This window comes from Astatotilapia calliptera, chromosome 18 (genome assembly GCF_900246225.1).
Source record: "Astatotilapia calliptera chromosome 18, fAstCal1.2, whole genome shotgun sequence".
Taxonomy (NCBI): Eukaryota; Metazoa; Chordata; class Actinopteri; order Cichliformes; family Cichlidae; genus Astatotilapia; species Astatotilapia calliptera.
In genome coordinates, this window is record NC_039319.1 from 28,668,979 (window position 1) to 28,690,342 (window position 21,364).

At 41.6% G+C, this 21,364-nt stretch overlaps 1 protein-coding gene across 3 annotated transcripts in view; it reads right to left on the reverse strand.

Moving 5' to 3' along the window:
• Positions 1–21,364, reverse strand: part of rnf220a (ring finger protein 220a) — a 164,140-nt gene that overhangs the window by 28,222 nt on the left and 114,554 nt on the right. For all 3 annotated transcript variants that reach the window (XM_026150981.1, XM_026150980.1, XM_026150982.1), the window contains exons 3-6: positions 15,066–15,195; positions 6,969–7,020; positions 3,345–3,440; positions 70–112 (exon numbers count right to left, since the gene is read on the reverse strand). In XM_026150981.1, coding sequence (XP_026006766.1) covers positions 70–112; positions 3,345–3,440; positions 6,969–7,020; positions 15,066–15,195 — 321 coding nt within the window. The remainder of the gene's footprint in view (positions 1–69; positions 113–3,344; positions 3,441–6,968; positions 7,021–15,065; positions 15,196–21,364) is intronic.

Below are 21,364 nucleotides of genomic sequence, written 5' to 3' on the forward strand. Positions count from 1 at the left end.
TATATCAATCCAGGGTTATATCATATATATAGTTAGAGATATTAAATCACTAAAGAGTTGTGTACATACCATTCAATCTCGTTTGCCTGTTTGCCCGAACTCGTAAAAATGTCTGCAAGCAGAGAGGGGGAAAAAAAGACAGAGCAAACATTCATTAGATGATGAGGAAACATTATAATATGCTTACAAGCACTAATATAACTGCTTATAATGGGATTGCTTTGGATGCTGAGAGCACTGTAAACAATCCTACGTACTTCTCTCTTGTTTTCCACTTCCTCCATGCCTGCTAGCTTTCTGCTAGCTCCGTGTACAGCCGCTAAAACTCTGTCTGCGAGGTGCCACACGGAGCCTCCACACACCGAACATCAGTGCAAACTAAGCGCTCTGTCTACATATTCACACGGATGGAAAAGGATTGAAAGTGGCGCCCGTTTCGGCAAATATTGCTCATGTTCGACGCCATGTTGGCTTGTTTTGATCATGTGACCGCGCTGGAAACGGAAGTCAGGAAACGTCACCCGTCGTTTCGCATCTCGGCCGCTAGGGAGAAGCAACGAGGTTCATTACGCCTCACCCATTGAGAAAGTTGGTGATTTACATGCAGGCCAAGGACAGGCAGCTGCTTTTCTTTATATAAGCTGCTAGAAAAGAGTGAGACAAGTGTGAAGATAGTGTTTGAGAGTTTTTAAAGTCTGGAGTTAGTGAAACTTAGGGGCTTTAATGTTAGCAAATGTAATTAAATTGTCAAAAGTAACAACTTGGTCTCCTGACTGCCTCAGTCCACTATATTTGATATTTATTATATTATCAGAGTGCTAATACTGATGCATTGGCAGGTGATGTTAACAGTTTTATTACTTGAGTCACTGCAACTTTTATCATTATATAAATTTACATTTTGATATTTCTTTTTTATAATATACACATTTTTATAACATGCAAACTCAAATAACGGAACTGTATCTCCCTTTTGTATGTGAAGGCAACATCTAAAAGTATTTAAGGCACTTGAGTGAATAAACTCGGTTACTGCCATCAGTGGGAGAAATGATAAATCGTACATTTATCTGAGTGAACCTGAAACTTTTGAGGTCCTAGCTGGGTCATGTTGCCTCTAGTAAATTCCTTGCTCCATTAAAAATAATAGTCTTAGCAATAAAAGTACAGCATTGTGAAATTAAATAAGTGATGATTTCTCTATCAAGTCTACTTCAGTCTCCTGCAGAATGTCTGGCTCAGGTCTACTGGGGTTCAAACCCACATGGCCTGCATGTCTTTAACTGTATGCTGACTAAAGCACTCGCAGTTATGGATACCCTCTCTTTGACAGGACAACAGTGAACAAGCAGAGGTTCAGTCCTCACCGACAGCCCGTACTCTGTCAGCGGGAGTCATCAAGCAGCCAGGCCTTCACCTTCTTCTCGGTGCTTCTCTCCCCTCCCCGCCAACACTTGAGTTATAGGCCTACTTGCGGCGCATCGCCTCTGCTACCGTATCATTATGATACACTCAGCCAATGCTGCAGATAGGTCAGGTTTTTAGAAGAAGCGGAGAGGCAGAGTGAGTCCACCTGACAGGCAGAGAGGAGGTGGCAAAGTCTGCCATTATGCTTTATTTTCAGGGTGCTAAAAAGAGTCACCATTGACTTAATCATTTGTATAATATAAGGTGATTTCAGCAGTTTCACTTAATGAGAAAATCTCCTTTATTGCTATAAGGTCTTTATGAGCTGTGTCATCCTCAACGTATGGATGTTACGTCTGCATGGACTTAATAGTTCTTATTTTATGGTGTCGGGGGGGAAGCCCACTTAACCCTGAGATACATCATGGCTGGAGGAATTACTCGAACAAACTTTGATGAATTTAAGAGATAAAAGCAGTCATGGTGACATTTGAGATTTAAGCAGATTGGCCTGTTAGTCAACTTAACTGCTGAGGAGGCATAAAAACCCAAATCTGCCATAATGTTCAGCTGTACTGTGATATGTCATAGTTACAGAAATTCACTTGATTTGCTGGATTGTTAATAAAGACACTTTTTTTTTGTCTACAATTAATTCTAACATCAGTGAAAGTATAGAATTAGAGTCTGGAGGTGGCGCAAACCCTGATGGGTATTCTTATTCAGGTCTAAGGTCCTTATTTATTTGTTTATGTATTTTTTAAGCAGTATATTGTCACAGTGGGTCAGCTGCACTGTTAACCAGTCATCACAGAGTCTACTGGGCCAGGGGTCCTATAGAAGTCGATGTCAGAAAGGCGCATTAGTCTGCTCATAATAACTCATTATATATAAATGAAAAATATTTTTGTGCAGTTTTGGGCACTCATACATGAACTATTAGAGCCTGACCAGTAAAGGATTTTTAAGACTGATAGCGATACCAATATCCCATATTCCCATAAAAGCTGATATTTTTTTCAGACACACAAAACATGAAACTGAATCGACTAACATGTTTCATATATTGTTGTTTATTTATTTATTTATGTATTTATCCGCACTCTCCTGGGCTCTGCTTGGATCAGCTGGTTGTCGTGTCAGCTGGTTCACTCTCTGGTGCAATCTCAACTACTTTTCTTCATTTATAAATGCTGATACCGATCAGTTGCTGATAAATCGGAAAATTATTAACATCATCAAATACATGAAAAAAAAAATAGTCACACTTTAAGTCTCAAAGATCTGATCATTTAAGCTTTCATAAAGCCTCGTTTGCAAAATATTGTCTAAAAATGTTTATGATATTCTTTCTATTTACTTTTTAATTGCGCATAACGAAATCATCACAGATCATGCAACAATTGCCAGATGCACGATTTTTCGGCTAGTGCTTGAATGTAGCACACCTTTGTGGATCTGTATGGAGCAAATACATGAGCCATCTGCACACACTTTTAATCTGAATAATGAAATAAATGTCACAAATATTTTAGACATACACAGGAAATGTTTTTGAGAAAGATTTTTTCAAAGAAAAAAAAGTTTAATATTTAGCGAGCTTGTGTTTAAATTGCTTGGTATTTGTGTTTATACCGAAACACTCCTTTGTAACTGAAATGAAACATTTTTTTTCGCATACGCCATGTACCTCTATTTTGATACTAATTCCCTCCATATATTAGCCTACAGCCTTGATGCTGTACAATGATATGGAGCTGATAAGCTGTAATGAACACATCTACATGTCACACATTCATATGTGTGACAGGATGCATTACACTTGAACAAAGCCAAAATATCCTAAATTAATAGCAATCAGGAAACTCTGATGACTCTCTCAAGCTGCCCTTGTTTGTGTGTGTGTGTATGTGTGTGTGTGCCCATGTGTGTGTGACCTGGTATCTGTCGGAGTGGTGGGCATCCTCTGACGACAGGGGCGAGACCACAGGAGACTCTCCCTCACGCTTGATGTGCACCGACAGCAGCATGGACTAGAAAGACACAGAGGAATAAAAAAGTCTTTTCTATGCAGATGATCTTTCTACGTTACTGCCTCTGGGACCATAAGCACCATGAGCACCGAACTTGTCCTTGGTTGACAGCTGCTGCATGGGAATAATCGATAAACACAAGAGTAACGCTGTTCCACGATAAATTCAGACCTCAGGATATAAAGTATATAATTTCACTGTTGTAGAGCTAACACTCAAGCATGCCGGGGGTGAAGTGAATTTATTTGAGTGGTTGTGAGCTCTGGGCAATTTATGCCAACACTCTGAAATTGGAGTTGACATGACAATCAGAATATAAAAAGTGGAAGAAGTTCATTAGCAGAAGCAGTTAAAATGAAATCACTGAACTAAGCTGAATATTCAGCTGAGGTTCAAGCACTCAGTGTGGCTGACAAATTGAGCTGAAAGTGTGAGTTCCAGTGACAGAAAGCAGTTCAAGTGTATAAACTGAAGTCAATTAAAAGTAGAAGCAATGAAATAATTTGTAGGAGAAAAGAAGGAGGTGAAGTTTCATAGGTGTGAGACCTGAAAAGACCTGAAGCATCAGCAGGTACGCAAAGACGCTTTTGTCTCTATGAAAGCAGATAAAGTGCAGACGTAGCACAGCCTGACTCAGTTTAACGTGCTCGGTTCAAAACTACTACTGCTGACTGTGAAACTGTGGAAGAAGTAAAACATTACATTCTGAAATTCATGTCACTATTGCAACACATCTGTTAGACAGGAAAAGGAAAAGAAGCCAGAGTGAATCCTTACCCTTGGAAAATTTCAAGAGTGTTATTGCCACAAATGCTGAGAGCGACATGTCATTGATGACGACTGTAACCCGCCTGACTTTGTCTATAAAATCCCTTCCACTGATTAGAGTTAATGTTTATGGGACGTTAAGAGGAGTTAGGGAAGAATGAGAGATTGGAAAGAGAGGATTGGGAGAAGGGGGGAAGGCGAGGGAAGGGTAAATATCCGAAAAGGAGGAGTTTAACTGTCTGACATTACGGGATGCTGGCTGTCCATAAATCTGTCCCACAACACTTTGCTCACATGCTCTCTCTTTCCCTGGAATAGACACACACATATAAAACAATATCCTCTTCTAACCCACTCTGCGGCAAAAAGAGTCCAGGGAATTCCACTGAGGAATGAGGAACAGGAAGGTAAAAGAAAGATGTGGAAAAGAGTGAATGGTAGAAGGGGGAAAAAAAGCAATATCACTTTTTTACAAGGCTTAGCTCTGACAGAGTCGTAGCTCTGTGTGTGTGTGTGTGTGTGTATGTGTGTACTTGTTTTTTCATGTGTTCCTGTGCCTTATTTTACAAGGCAGCTATGAAATATTTGTATTTACAGTCGTCTCCTATTAATCAAGTGGAAAGGGGCAGAGCAGAGGCTTAAGTGCTTGACAGCAGTAATCTAATAATAATATGTGAGAAATGACCAACCTCCAGTGCTGCCACAGTAAATTGGACATTATGCATGGTGCTTTTATGCTTGTGTGTGTGTGTGTGTGTGGTCTTTTCTCCTTTTATCCAGGTTTTAAAAGGTCAGGAATCATTTACCTGAGGCCTTCTGGGAATATGCTTAAGTTTTATCATTACAATATGACATTTAACGGTATTCTATACAGAAATTATGAATGAAGATCTCCCTGAAAATCTGGTCTTTTAAACCAACCAATTAAATCAACACGTGAAAAAAGGGTCTGTTCCTAACAAAAGTTGTGCTTAAGGCTACAGTTAGGTGAGTCACTGGAAATGTCAGAATGTCAGAAACATGCATTGTGTAAATGATAACATATTTATTTATTTGTTTGGGAAAAGGACTTAAATTTGCTCAAATGCACACTGGGTGGTGCAGCATCTCACAAATTTATGTCCGGTCCGACACATATCTCACATTTCCCCCTCACTTTAGCTTAGCAAGTGGGCACAGTACCACATGAGTAGATGTGTCGGGGTTAATCTCCGGTTTAACGCAGCTGGGTGATGCATACCAAGCTGGGAACGACAACAACAGGCCCGTGTGCTTCAGACTGGCCTTCTCCATTCTCCGTGGCCTGCAGCTGAATACTAAACAACATCAGTGTGATGCGCAGTCACGGCTGGAAGAGAAGGCCAGCACTCACCCCTCAACCCGGCATTGTCTGCCTCTCTCAAGTACAAGCCCACCCACAGTGCTGCGAGCACTGCTCTAAGCCCGGGTCAGCACCCAAAGGTGTAAGGGAATGAAAGCGAATAACCCGAATTGTATATTCTTTTGCAATCCAAGTGCACATCTTCCTGCAGTGGCCTATAAGACTTTGACCTGGTATTTAGTCAGCGGCTAAAACAAATGTGGAGATAATGAAGGAACTTGATGACTTTAGGGATCTTTAGGAAACACAAATCCAGAATATACCGCAGACCGACATAAATGATTTACCAGAGCACCAAACGCCTGATGAAGGATGAATTAATATATCCTACTTTTATAAACTGTTGACACCCTGTTAATAGGAGAGTTCACACTATAAAGGTCTGGAAACCGATATTTCAGCAGTACATTGGACACTGGCTTATACGGACAGGGTGAATACAGTAATCCACTATAATTTGTTTAATGCAACCCTGCGTAACCCCTGCCAAGCCACAACAATGAACACAGTGCCACAATCAGGCAGTTTGGATGATTTCTCCGATATGAGAAAAAATTTCTTTCCTTTTCTTCTCCTACATATGGTACAGACATGGCAGATGGCCGCCCCTCCATGAGCCTGGTTCTGCTGGAGGGTTCTTCCTGTTAAAATGGAGTTTTTCCTTCTCACTATCGCCAAGTGCTTACTCAGAGGGAGTCGTCTGATTGCTGGTACTTTCCCTGTATTATTGTAGCGTCTTTACCTTACAATATAAAGCACCTTGAGGGTACTGTTGTTGTGATATGGTGCCATTTAAGTAAAATTGAATTGAGCTGAACTGTATAGTCATTACAGCGCTCACATGTTGTGAGTAGAGTCGGAGTATTATATTGGGTCTTTTGACAATACGAGATGTCAGAAGTCTTTTAAAAGAGGCCTCAGCCAGATGAAGACACAGAAACAGTAAGAAAAGGCTTCCTGATGGGATCATAAATCCGTCTTCTTGCAGTTTGATCTCTTCTGTCTTTTTTTCTGCTTGCATTCTCTCTCTGACTCTCTAATTGGAACAATCACAGTACAGTGCCTCCTGGTCCTGCTGCCCGTTAGACAAGGGAGACTGGCGCTGGTTTGTATAAGATGTAAGACAGTCCAGCTGATTTCCCCTTAGTGCAGCAGAGAGGAACAGAAACTGAGTAACAACTCTGGTAGCTGGATGGTAAAGAAAGTACGCTGCACTACTGAAAAGTAGGTATAATACTTTGAAATCTAACCTTGTCTAATCCTGCATCTTCCTCTTGTTTTTAGCTTACATGAATATGTATATGTTTCTATCTAAATACAATTTATTATCTCCTACACACAGTACACAGTGTTGCTTTAAACACTGAGCGTGGGCTCACCTTGGGGGTTCCTGGAGTGGCCGCTCCATCCTTGGATGACGGGTTCTTACTGCTGCAGAGAAAGAAGAGAAAAAGGAAATCAGTGAGATCACATGACGTACTGTGATCCTGAGTGGATTCTGGTTACGTTCTGACTCCCTGCACACACTAAGACACAACTAATATCTGTGAATTTCACCTGCGACTCACTTGCAAATCAGTTTATCAGACTCTTGATAATGTTTTCATTCACTTTCATCCATCACTCTTCTATTCTCATCGACCCTTTATGATGACTTATAAATGCAGCAGCGCACTCAGTTCACTTGGCTGCTTTCACTCATCATGTTCATACACAGAAGCAGGCAATAAGATGATTAACAGTGGTTTGACTTGTCAGCATATAAATATTATAAGGACAAAGGTGCCCAAAGCTGGGGTTAGTTGCATACCAAATAAATGCTTTTATTCTTCAAATACAGACACATTACTTTATTTTGATCCCCCCCCCTCACATTTACGGACCCCTCTGCTCTCAATTGATTTTTCTCATTTTGTTTTTTATTGCCCACTTTTTCTTCTCTTCTTCCCCCGCCTTGTTGTCTACCTTCCCCATTATTCTCGCCCATCTGCTGCCTCTGCCATCCTCTGTCTCTCAGACTTTCACCCAAACACAGAGATAAATTTCTCCGAGCTTCACAAATCCTTGCGACAAGCCTGACGTTGACGAAGCGAGACAGGATTGTCATGTTTGCTTTGAGACCCTGTTAGCTCACCAGACCCTCTTGGACACACACACACGAACAGATTCAAACAGACGGTGGCAGACCACAAAGGGAAGGGAGCCTAAAACTGAATTGAGCACAACCTCTAATCTGACAGCATGCCCTGGTAGACAAGGAATTTCCTTTTTCAATGGATGGATGGGTGGGTAATAAGAATAAGAAGCCTTATTTATATGTCACTTATCTGAAGTGAAGAATTTACAAAGTGATGCACAAGGAGGAGTAAGAGCAAGACAAGGGCAATATAAGAGCGGTGAAATATAATGCAGAGCTGCACAGAGGAAGCTAGGAGTGGGGAGGGTGATGGACGTGTCAAAGTGCAGTGGAAGTATTTGTTCCTATAAAGGACGTGTGAAGCAGGGTGTAGTTCTTTTTATATATATCCTAAAAAATGATTCTGTGCACAGCAGCACTCGGTGTATCACTGTCAGCGTATCTAAAGAGGAACCCGGCTAACTTTACACATAAAGCCTGGTTTATGTGTAAACCACATAAACCAGGCTTTTTTCATTTTTTTTTCATTTTTCAATCAAATTAAAACAAGATTCCTTGAATTATATTGATCCGACACACATAAAAAAGTGTGTTTCAGCCTGCTTTCTGTGTTTCAGCTCTTTTGCTCTTTCCTGATGAGATTATGGCCTCAGTTGGGAGTTTCAGTTCACACTGAATACATCGTTATGTTGTGATGTTTTGTAAATGTAAGTCCTAAAACATATTCAATCAGGTGATCGACAAGCCTCTAGTTTGGGCAGGGATAGCTCAGTAGGTAGAGTGGTGGCCCCGTGATCGGAAGGTCGGGGGTTCGATTCCCCTGAACAGCTACCCTGAGGTACCCCTGAGCAAGGTACCGTCCCTACACACTGCTCCCCGGGCGCCCAATGGCTGCCCACTGCTTCACTGAGTGAATGGGTTAAATGCAGAGAGGGATTTTCCCCACGGGGACCAATAAAGTACACACACTTTTCTTCTAGTTGATAATTGTGCAGTTACTCCTGGTTTCTCAGCCAGATCACATTGAACACCAAAAATGGCACTCAGATTAAGGCTTTAGCAACAGAATGCTGCTAAACAATTGGTGATGCCTCAGAGGCCATTTACATCTTTTACATACAGTCTATGCTTCAACAGAGCTCTTTGTGGGAGGCTTCTGTGATTGGAAACATTTGCATCCTTGAGTTCCCTAACCTCACCAGCAGGGCTGGTATCTGCTCCTTTATGCAAGCAGGAACAGGATGAGCACTGTCAGACCCTTACAGGTTGTGATTCATGTATAAAAGCATGTGGAGGCCATGCAAACCAAGGAATATCACTTTGAGTTGCTGAAATTAAATTTCAGCAAACTCAGTTTTTCTCTTAGATTTTTGAGGTGTTGTTCTCTGTAGGTTGATCATTTCCAACTCCATCAAATAATGTGTCATCCTTTGGTTCCTGGCACATTATCCAGTCCATATCAGTATGGATATATCCATCCTGACTTTTTCCCATTGAGATCTGATGAGTCTTCCTAGTTGTTGTTTTTTTTAGCAGTGTATATAATTAAACTAAAATACAACAATGCAAGGATTTGAACTTGAAATGTACTCCAATTTACTTTGAAATATTTGTGCTATACAATGTCACAAGAAAAGAAATAGGGTTAGTGAGTAGTTAGTTATTAGTTGTTATTTTCTCTCATGTCTGATTATTTTTGTTCGGAGATGACTTAGTTGCATACCTAGAAAGTACGCCTGTGGTTCGGTGTGCAGGATGGGTGTTTGCTTATGTATATATTCTATGTCTCTGTTGATGGTGAATCTGTATGTAGAAATCTGCCATTACCTGTGGATGTGCATATGCACCTGCATGTTGTTTTGCAACTGTGTGTGTAACCACAGAACAGCAGGCCACACCTCCGCCAACAAAGAGAATAAACATGGGTGACACAGTCAAGCTGCCGTGTAATGCAGGGGAATCTGCCAACACCCCACCACCAGCACACTCACAAACACACACCTTTCTTACCCCCTTTTCTATCTTTGTCTCTGTCATCTCTCTCTCCTTCTCCCTCTATCGCTCTTTTATTCATTACCTGGAACCTCTGCAGAGGCATCAACAATAACAGCCAACTCTACCTGCTTGTTGACAGTGTCAAACAGCGACAAAAGAAGGAGGGAGACAGAGAGAGGGGAAGAGAGCGAGAGAGGACAGCAGTTGCATGCCTGCCACGATGGGAGAAAATTGCCACGGTGACAGAGGGGGTGATAGAGAGATGAAAGAGGAGTTGGGGTAGCTGGGGGGGATGAAATGTGAGGTGAGAGAAATGTGGTGAGAGAGAACGAGCGGGCAACATAAAGAGAGACATCGTGCGAGGGAAAGATGAAAGGAGACAGAAAACTAGAGAAAGGAAGAGAGGGAGTGATGGGAGAGTTGGTGTGCTGCCGCTTCTTCTCAGCGCTTTGCACACATCTGCGTGCCCAGTTCTATGAATTTTTGATAGCGAGGGTTATAGGGCTGGAAATTCCAGCTGGCTGCCATGTCAAAGCGAGGAGAAGAGTGAGGAAATGAGCAGCAAAGCAAAGTGAAACAAACACACCAAGCAAGTAGGGAAAAGGAGGCAAGGATGAATGACAGATGCGATTTAAAATGTGTTGCTAATGAGGCACGTGTAGGAGAGGTAAGGGCATGTCGGTGCCTCACACAAATAGTTTTTATAGCTTTTTGTAGAGGTAGGTAGATTGATCCAAATATATATAAATATTATCAGTGCTGACCGATACTAGCACAATAGTATCGATACAAACGCTGGTATTGGTATCAGATTGATACCAGCATGATAGGATTGATATTGTGTTTATAGCCTGTAAGTTTAATATTTAGTCCAAACAATGGCGATAAATCAGTTTTCAGGGTTTTTGGGGAAATGAAACTATATACTCAACCATGTATTTTAAAAAACAACAAATGCTGACACAAAGTCCTTTAGAGACAGGCACATTTACATTGCAGTTCTTTAAAAAAACAGAAAAAAACAACAGTTTCAAAATGCATGAAAAGCTGAAAGGCGTTTTTTGTTTTGTTAACAAATTATTGTGGAAATTAAAACTCGGAGTGATTTAGTGGTCATTAAAATGTGTTCAGAAATTACAAATTAATGAGTCTTGTCACACTGTTCTTCCCTGCATAAGCTGACTTATGGTTAAATATATTGGTATTGGTAACGTAGGCCCGATGATTACTTGGTATCAGATGGATATTAAAATTTGCAGGTCAAAAGTAACATTTTGTCATTTACCATCCACAATAAAATAAAACTGGAATAGAATAGAACAGAATAAACCTTTATTGTCCCACGGATGAGAAATTTCAGTGTTACAGAGCTCTTACAGCAAGGAAAAAATTAAATATAAAAGGAAGACAGAAGGTGGTCCTATAAACATAAGCAGCTGAATTGTGCATAGGTAACAATGTACAGAATATGTATAGAAAATTTTAAAAATTGTAGGAAGATATGTATAAAATGTACAGGGTTATGTATCAAATCTAGAAATAGCTGTGGAAATTTGATCCATTATATTAAAACATTCTAATTATTACATTTTTAGTTCATCATCATTTTTAACAGGGTCTAAAAAGTTGATTTCTGTATAGACGGTTTGTCTTTGTGAATTTTATGTTATGCAAAGGTACACATAATAACCATTACATACACTAATATTTAAGTTACTATTGTTATTTATTTTGCAATCATTTCTTGTGCTGAAGCTCTTTTCACAAATATTAAGGGGACACTTCAAGAACTCTGGAGGCTGTTACACCTTCCTGAGTCAATATTTTAGAGATAAAGCTAGAAAATTTGCTGTTGTCGATGCTGTTCATACAGCAACTCAAAAGTGTCTTATTTAAGTCCCTTGCACCCTGGTAAACACAGTCCATTTACACTTGAAGGTCATCTTATTGCTCTGCATGTAAGTAAGTAACTCTGCCAAAGGAGTAATGCGAATTGCTTGGCACATTTGTTTGCAGAATTTTACTCGTCAGGGCTGGGTGTGACTTTAATGTTTGGCTTTCTGGTTGCTTTTGCTTCCGCCTGCTTGCCAAAGCACTTTATAAACTCTGCTTTATAAAAAATACTATTAAAATAAAGCTTATTATTATTATTATTATTATTATTATTATTATTATAATATTCAGCTTTGGAAGTGCTCCAGATCTGAATCTGGATTTTTTTTTAATGAAAGATTGTAAGAAACAAGGCAAAATTTGGAATTAACTATTTACTTATACATAGTTTGAGATATGAAAATCACTGTCAAGTTTTCAACACAATATATGAAACTATTCAGATCCAGATATCCTTCCAGAGATTTAATAATTTGTGTATGCAATAGTGGCGATTTCCAGCTGTGTCACAGATATGCAATCTCAGACTGCTGTAATTGTTTAAAGTATCCCTTGATCTCACTATGCAACTACTGTGGAGTATTTCACATTACTCAGACTATAAGTATCAACAACAGGATTGTATATTTATCCTATTTTTTAGTGCTAACAGTGCCTGTTGAATTTGGTTTGAACAGTAATTTGATGGAATTCAATTAACTAAATCTGCCCACTCACCTCCATCCTGGTTAAATCTGCATTGGTCGTACACAGTGCTACTGAATTGTAGTGACGGCCTCACACCTCCACTCCCAACCAGAGGGGGCAAAGAGAGAGAACCAACTAAAGATGAATAAGTCGTTTCTTGGTGGATGGAGATGGAAGGAAGAATGGAGGGATGGCACTAAACTCAAGGTACTGATTGCTTTTTGCCTTTTTGTGTCATCTGGTGGAGAGGTGGGGGCTTGAGTGGAGGCAAATTGATTATAGAGGAGGAGGGAGAAGAAGAGGAGCAGAGGTGAGGAGGGGGGCGATGGGGTATGTAGATTACTTTGCCTGCCCCAAGCCACCTGACATGTACAGGGCATGATAGATTTCCATTTGCCAAACTGTGTGTGTGTGTGTGTGTGTGTGCGTGTGTGATTTCGATGACTAAACATGAAAAGCCATGTCCTATGAACAAGTGACAGAGCTCGCAGTCAGAAGAGAGGACACGGACTGACAGTTGCAATCAAACACTTGTACATTTACATGAAGCAAGAGCAACTAGGACAGAAGGGCAAAACAAGTAGAAACACACGCTTCTTAAACACTCACACAGACACACACACACAGACACCTTCGTTTCCATACCCACAGTTCTTTCATTCAGCAAGCGCTGCTCGTCATTAAAGGCACATTTACCACAAATTGGACCAAATTCCCACTGTCACTTCCAATAATGGCAGCTCCCATGCAGAGAGCCAGAGAGAAGGAGACACGGTGGGTGGGTGTACCATTTAGAATTGGCGGGTTAGTTTTGTGATATAATGCACACAACCCTTTCGGTTTTATCTCCTGTTCACATTTCTTTAGATCACTCAGAGATACAGAGGAAGTCCTTTTTACAAAATATCTTCAACATCTCCGTTCTTGCTTCTTCTTGTTCCCTTTTTCTGTGGTGTACGTATGGATCTAATGGCAAGTAGGCAAATCAGCCAGCTGTGACATTAGCCACCATCCCTTCTCAGGCCGGGATGATGCTATTTCCTTAAATAACTGTGTATGTGTGTGAGAGAGAGACAGAGAGTGGACATCGGAACTAGGCTTCCCAGGGCTAGCATCCCACACTGCCAGAAGGAAGGACAAACTACTAACCTTTATTAATTATTAAAACACACAGACACCTTGCCATATTATTAGATGATGCATGGCTCCCACGTTTCCCCAGAGCTCCCAGCCACATCTCCTGGCTTTCTGGATGACAACTGAACCAATTCTATCCACGGATTAAAGCCTTGAGATGTGGCTGATAGCTCAGAAAATAAAACAAGATTTGTCCAATAATGCTTGGCTGACGCTCAGTTCGATCATTTCCTCCATTCTTTTCCATACATATATGTTCTTCATAATTATACATTTACATTTTCTTTGTTTTCAATTATTTGTTTGATTCGGGGGGGTTTTGGCAGGCAATCCATCTCTGTCTATCGGTTTCTCCTGCACTGTCCTATTTTCCATACATCTGCCCCTCCCTGAGCCTGGTTCTGTTGGAGGTTTCTTCCCGTTAAAAGGCAGTTTTTACTTCCAGCTGTCAGCTTACTCAACGGGGGTTGTTTGATTGTTGGGGTTTTCTCTGTAGTATTGTTGGGTTACAATAGAAAGCTCATAGCTATATAAAAAATATATAAATTGACTTATTCAGGAAGTTAGGCCATTGCTTTGGTCTTAAATGACTGGAACTGACTTAAAATCAAAAGATCATGAAGAAATAACTAATGAAATATAGATGAGATGTGAGAAAAAAGAACAGTAAAGGCCTATTAAGCAAAGGGGAAAAACAAGATTTAGGAAGAGATTGAAAAAAATCAAATAAATAAATGATTGCAAATAAATGGAAGAGAAGAAACAAGTGGTATAGTGTTTGGACAGGGAGAGACAAGAGGAGGGGTGCGCACAGTGTACACGGTGGGTAAATGAAGTGTGATTTCCACTTGGGGTGACGCTATCTGTTGCCCTTTTCCTTCAGGTTAATGGGTACTATCATAAAACTGGGCCGCTTAGGTGGACACCGGGTCACAACCACAGACGTAGGTGCACACACAAAACCCGACGCGTGGTCAAGGTGAAATATGGGTCCTAATGGTTGTGTTCCATCGTTATAAGGGCTCGGAGTTGATTTGTCCATCGTAAAACAGCTCGTGCAACTGCCGTGTGGGGAAAAAAAGGGGGCAGAAGTGAACTTGAGGTCACGGGTTTGAATCCTAATCCCTGTAGGAAACACTTAGCTTTGCATTGACAGCGTGCTCCTGCCTTTTATGCAGATTTATGATACCAAAATCTTTGCTCAGAATAAAAAAATAGGTCAGCGAGCTGGACATAAAATCTTAGTTGAAATACAGGCGGTAATAATCCTTCAAAATTACTCTGTACCAACCAATACATCCTGGTAATATGATTCATGTTATTTAATTTAATGAAATTATGAGACATCCCAATTTGTTATTTCATACCCAGGACAATGTTTCCAATTCAAGATTACAGGATTCATTATACCTTCATTCAACCGTGTCCGTTATTGTAAGACACCGGGCTAAACTTAGCTTTAAACATATAGATGTTAATAGTTTGTGTAACGTGTTCGTGCACAGTTTCATTGAGACTGACCCAAACAGAGTATATAAAGACATATATATATATACATACCTACAGATCATTAAAGTAACGCTTATAATAAATATTTGACTCTGTTAAGGAGAGAGCTCAGCCCTACCTGAGGCAGATGGTGGCTAGCCTCTCTATCTCTGTCTCCATGTGTTCCTGTAGCTCTCCAGGCCTGAGCAACACCTGGCAGATGGGACAGACTGGAGCCTGGCTGTCATACAGGGACATCTTCTTTTTACCTGGAGACACCAATGAAGAGAAACACACAGTGACAAGAATATCAGCATAAGAGATATAAGCACCCAACCATTTCTTTTTTCATGCACAAACCTTACATGTTGAGTGTGTTTAATTATATGGTATCAGAATGCACCTCAAATATTATTTTTTTTTACTGTTGTTTTATTACTGCAGAATCCCATCGAGTACAAATGAAGCTAGTGTGGAAGTACCTTAAAAATGTAGTTTTACAATGGCCAGCAGGGGGCAACTTCTATGAGTGCAAAAATGGGTCCTATCGCAAACCCTACTACTCACTCCATCTACAACTTCAGTTGGCATTTTCCTAAAGAGATCATTGTTTCAGTCACTCACGTCAAGCCTTATTTACGTCACAATGGTCACTTCATAAAAATATGTTTCCATACAGTAAAAACATGCAGGGTATGCTTTAGGACACGGCCACATTGTGATTGACAAGATGCTAGAGCATGTGGTGACCTTGCATAAATTCCCTACATAAATCACTTTGCATAGTATTGACAGACTTTGTCATGTGGCAGTGAAGCAGAAGTTTTAGGGTAAAAGCAAGAAAATGGGTTTAAGGAGCCAGCATCTTCAGCAAGCATCACAGTATACATTTCTGGATTACACGCTTACAAAAGCGGACTAGAGTGCTCTACAGTATCCATTGTGTAATGTTGCTCTGGGGTCAAAGCGGGAGGTGGTGTTAGAAGGGGAGTTAAAGAAGTGTCTGCCATGGATGAGATAATGCTGTATAGAGTCTGCCAACACTACCTCACTTCATTGTCCTTGATCAGCAGGGCTTAGGGTGGGGCCACACCTGTTTCTCTGTGTGTGTGTTATTGTGTCGAGCACTGCGTACGTGTTGGAACGTATGCATTTTTGTGTTTGTGCTTTGTCTGTCTAACCTGGCTAAAAATACCATCTATTGAAATCATATCAGTGCTTAGAGTTGGAGGACACTTCCTGATTTCCTGGATAGCCAATCAAATAGTTCTTTTTTTAGCCCGCAAACAATAGGCCCCGCCTCAGCCAGGACATCCCGTTTAGACCGCTTGTCACCACGGCAACAAGGGGACCAGGTACGGGGGGACTCCCTGTCTGCCTTGTCTTTAGTGAACCGTTTTCTTTTTCTTTTCTTTTTAATGCACAAACATTACATACACACACTCCTATACATACACATGCAGCCCTTGGGGGCATTTATCCTTGCTCACAGTTTCCTGCAAAAGGACTCATGATACAACTAGTAACGGAAAGCACGCACAAACGCCCCCCCCTCCACAACCCACCTCTGCCGCTGCCCTTCTTTTCTCAGAGCGTGTGCATGCATACTAGCCTCCCATTCTCCTGCACTGCTGCTTAACACAGCCCACAGCACTGGACACGTTAAGTGACTTTGAAAAATAGGTAATCGATTACCTTCTTTCTCTCTTTTTCTATCTCTTTTTTACATGTTTCCTTCTCTTTTTTGCATTCTGATTCTCCCTACAATCCTTTCTTTGCTTTTTCTTTCTTCCTTTCTTTTTCATCTTCTTTATTTTCATTTCTTCCTTTCTCTCTCCCTTACTACCCCTCTCCTTTCTGATTTTTCCCTTTCTCTCCTTGTTTCTTCATCTCCTTTTTAGCCCCCCTCTCAGCCCCTGCACACCTCTTCTCTCCCCTTTATTGCTTTGACAAGATAATTTGAGTCATGCTGAAGCCGTCCGCCATCCGCCACAGCAAACAAAGAACAGATCCAATCCCCCTCTGCAGCCGATGGGGCCGCTTTCTATTCTGCAGACAAACGCACTCCTGGAGGTCGCGGACACGCACACAAACATATGCTTGATTATTGTTGAGTCCAAAAAAAAAGTGCAAACGCTTGTTTTGCATGGTGAAAGTTTACTTTGTGCATTTCAATAAGAGGTGATTTTCTTTTGAAGTTTGAAAGATTCTCTGTGAATGAGGTTATTTTTGTACTGGCAGACAGATGATAAAGACATGTAGCTGCACATTTACGACAACAGAAAAGCAACAATGAATAAGAGGAAAACATACTAAAGTGGAGGAATGATTGGGTTGTGTGAAGTGGTTTGAATTCAAGCTTCTTTTTTTTTACAGAAAATATAAACCAGCACATTAACACCAAACATATTCCTAAGACATGCAAATTTGACTTTCTCTGATGTGATGGAATAAATACAGCTAACAGCTTTTAGATCCAACAGAGATGGGAACTGCTGTCACCAAAAACATAAAAGCAGCACTAAACGTAGACCAAAATATAAAATCAGCCCCAATATGTGAAAATAAATAGATAATTTCATAAATCCTGCAACACAAAGCATTCAATCAAACACTGAAGGGAAACTTTGCATTTTTTTAAAAGTCAGATTTTTTTTAAAGCTAAAAAATATTAAATATATCAGCAACAAGTGTGTCTCCATATGAAAATTATCACATAAAACTTGCAAAATTAGCAAATGAAACATCTTTCAGTCAAAAACGGGCCCCCAATTAATCCAAATGTAATGCCATGCAATGTTTATTTGCCCTAAAAGTCTTGTCAAAACTTTCACTCTTCATCTCTTTCTTTTCTTTTTTTAAACTTGTTTGCTGTTGTGGTGTTTCCTCCTTTCCTGTCATTTTTACTTCCCATGTACTTTCTCTTTTCCCTTCCTCTTATTTTTCCCCTCTCCCTGTCAAGTGTTCCCCGAGGGAAGTGAGCGATGGGGAGAGCCGAACGGACAGAAAAATCCCTCGAAGGAGGAAGAGGAGGAGAAGCCGGGTTGGGAAGGATGGGGGGGTGGGGTGGTGCTGATGTGATGCGATGTCGCACACCCTGCTTGTCAGCCCCTTAAAGATGATTAATGTTGGGGCGACACGCAAACACATGTGTGTATCCACATGTCCCGCTTTAGACTTCACACACTCAAAACACACACACTCCCCCTGCGGCGCGACGAGGGAGCGTTTAATCTTGGGTAGCACGGGGAAGGTACCGGAGCTGCAGAAGATGGAGGGGGGGTTGGAGCGAGAAGACGGCTGGACAATAACAAGGAAATAGGACTGACAGGACTTTTTAGTGTTGAGACTCCTCAGTGAAGCACTGGTCGGCTGCCCAAACGAGGGGATGGATGGATGGATGGAGCAGGAGAGCCAAGAGAAGGTGTGCGTCTCCTTGACAGCCATGATGGAATATAGGCCTGAACCCTCCCACCCTACAAAATGTGCCAAGATGGATCGTCTTATCTCTCTTTCTCTGACTTCCTTTTCCTTCTTTCTCCTTCTCCCAGTCCCTCCATCTGTCTTTACTTACTCTTTCTCCTTTCCAGATCACTATCTCTCTCTTTTCCTCTTCTTCCTTATTTCCTCCTGTCACCACTTTCCCTTCTTTCATCTCTGTCACTTGAGCCAGTTAACAGATCTCAGTGGCTTCACGAAACAATAAGTCACCGAGCTGGCAGGAAGCATATCCTCTGACTTTTCTGATCGCCAGTCTGATTTATTTACTGACTGCTGTACTGCTGACACGACACTTACGCTGGTCTAACACGACAAATTGAGTAGCTAATTCCTAGTTCAGCTTTGTGAATCTGTCAGTGGAATGACTGAAAATTGCAAAGATAACCATAAGGCTGTTTTACTTTTTAGTTTTTCAAAAAACAGAAACGATGTTAAATTTAATCAATGATCACCCCAAAATACGTCCTTGATTAGGCTTTTCAAATAATGAGAGGAGCCGCACATACAAACACAACTAGACAGGCAATTACAGACAGCAGATGTTGAGGAGGAGAGAGCCAGATCATGTGGAAGAGTGGAGAGCAAAGAGGAGGGATCTTCTTTTCTTTGTCATCCCTTCCTTTCCTTTTGTTTCACTTTCATCCTAATAGCCTTACTTTCTGCTTTCCTAACTCTACATGCTCATTTTCCCCATTTGCAACACTGCTTTTTCTTCCTTTCTTCCTTTTCTTCCTCATATCCCTTTTCATATTTATTGTGCACTAATAAATATGAGTGATCCTTATTTTCAAAAATCTCAGACTTCAGAGGCTGCGCAGCCAAAAGCTGCTGAAAATTGGTAAATCATTAGTCATCACGAAATGATGAAAACGTTACTTCAACTGGCGTTCTTCTTCTTCTTCTTTGTAAAATAAAAACTTTTTCTCCTCTCTCTTCAGTCTCTTGGTGCTACCCCGTCTCCCTCTTCCTTGCTTTGGTCCAGATGAAGTGGGAATCAATAGATGCTAGATAGCACAGGCTCCCAGTCTCAGACTACAATGAGCTGAGGTAAAAGGCCACCTCCAGAGAGGACAGGGATTGTCAGCTCAATACTCTCTCTCAATGGGACCAGAGATAAAACACCATTTGGGGTGTCCTCATGGCTCAATGGGCTAAGAGGCAAAGCATGTACTCACAAAACTGTGGCTCCAAATCCCATTTAATGACCTGGATTGCGTGTCATCTGTCTGCCTTTATCTCGCCCAACATGGCGGCCTCTAAGGAAGCAGGAGATTGGTGTACACTGAACCCTTCCCTTTTTCTATGCGCTTCTTATAGCTTGCCTTGATGGCACATGGCAGTAAGAAATGCACTTTTCTAAAAACTTACAGATTTTTGGTGTCCTCTTTATGAAGGAGTTTAGAAAGAAACCAAAATGTTTGACTTTCCATGAACTTGATCACTCTTTTCTATTTTTTATATCTTCTGCAAGGAATTGTATTGACTTGTAAAGGGTGCACACAATCAGCTAATGAGCACCGAGCATGTAAACTGGATTTAAGCGCAACAGTAAGAGTCAGAAAACAGGAAGGCCGGATTTATGGCTTGGCATATACAGAGTATGTTTGTATGCTACGTTCGCACAAACACACCGCAACAGGCACACTTGCACATTCCCCAAATGGAATTACAAAGTGTCTACATGTAGAGGCTGTTTTTCTGTCCTTGAACAACTGTCTTCACCTTATGTGTATACACACACACATGCGCGCGCACACACTTCCATTCCCCCTCCTTGTTGTTCCCCTAAATGAGTTTTCTGACATGCATCAAGTGTTTATGCCTACAACCCTCTTGTCTCTCGTCTTCCCTTCCTCCTCTTCCACCTCCCTTCTTCTCCCCTCCCCTCTCCCGCTCGCCCGGCCGGTTAGCTATAACACCCGCCAACATCGGTAAACAAGGAAATCTCTCAGCCGCGGCCCGGCGTGTAACCGCATTACCGCGCCCGATAACCTCTTCAAATAATGTGCGATAAGGGGAATTTGATTTGATTCACGAAAGGGAAAGAGGGCCACTTCTGCTTCCCCCTGACTCCTCCTCCCTTCCCTTCCAATCTCTTTCTTTTCCTTTCCTTTATTTCTGTCGTTCTTTCCCTTCACCCCACCATCTTCTCCTCTTCTTCCTTTCACTTAGCCTCCGGGTCCAGGCCTCCTCCTCCACCTCCTCCTCCCGTTGCATTCTCCCTTTCTCCAGAATGACACTGCTTCGCATCCGCAATCAAATAAATCCCACCGAGGTGTCAGCCTTCATTTCGACTCTCCCCTGTCTTTCCCCGAGACCGATGCAAGGTGAGGTGAGAGGGGCTCCGTAAAGCCATCATCTCCATAATGGCGAATATGAGCCCTAAAGCCCAAAACCAGGGGGCCGCATTAACACAAATGGGACTAGCAAGGTGTGTGTGTGCATGGGTCTCCCGGTGAAGTGATATGGTTTTTCTCTTAAGTGAGCTGTGATTTAACCAGGCTAGACACTAGGCTGATCACTGCCTCCGTATGGGCGCGCGTGCAAAATAGATGAGGCTGTGTGGCTCATTCAGGGGACATTTGATGAAATGGAACGGGGGTCAACTTCAGTTTGCCACCCGGGCTGCTTTGCGTTGCTCTCTGCGAGCGTGTGCGTTCCCTGTGTCTGTCTGAGCATATGTGCGTATGTGTGTGTGTGTTTGTGTGCCGTCTCACTCCCTGACAGTGATGCATGGCACTTTTAAATAGCACTCCTCCACGCCCTGCTCAAAACTCATCACCGGGGTCTTTCACTATCCCTCCCTCGCTCCCTGGGGTTGTCACTTTTAGAAAAGCAAATGAAATGTCGGTGCCGTACAGAGGAGAGGAGGGATGAAGAGATGGCCGACTGAGGGGTAGCAAGTGGAAAGGTGTGTGTGTGTGTGTGTGTGTGTGT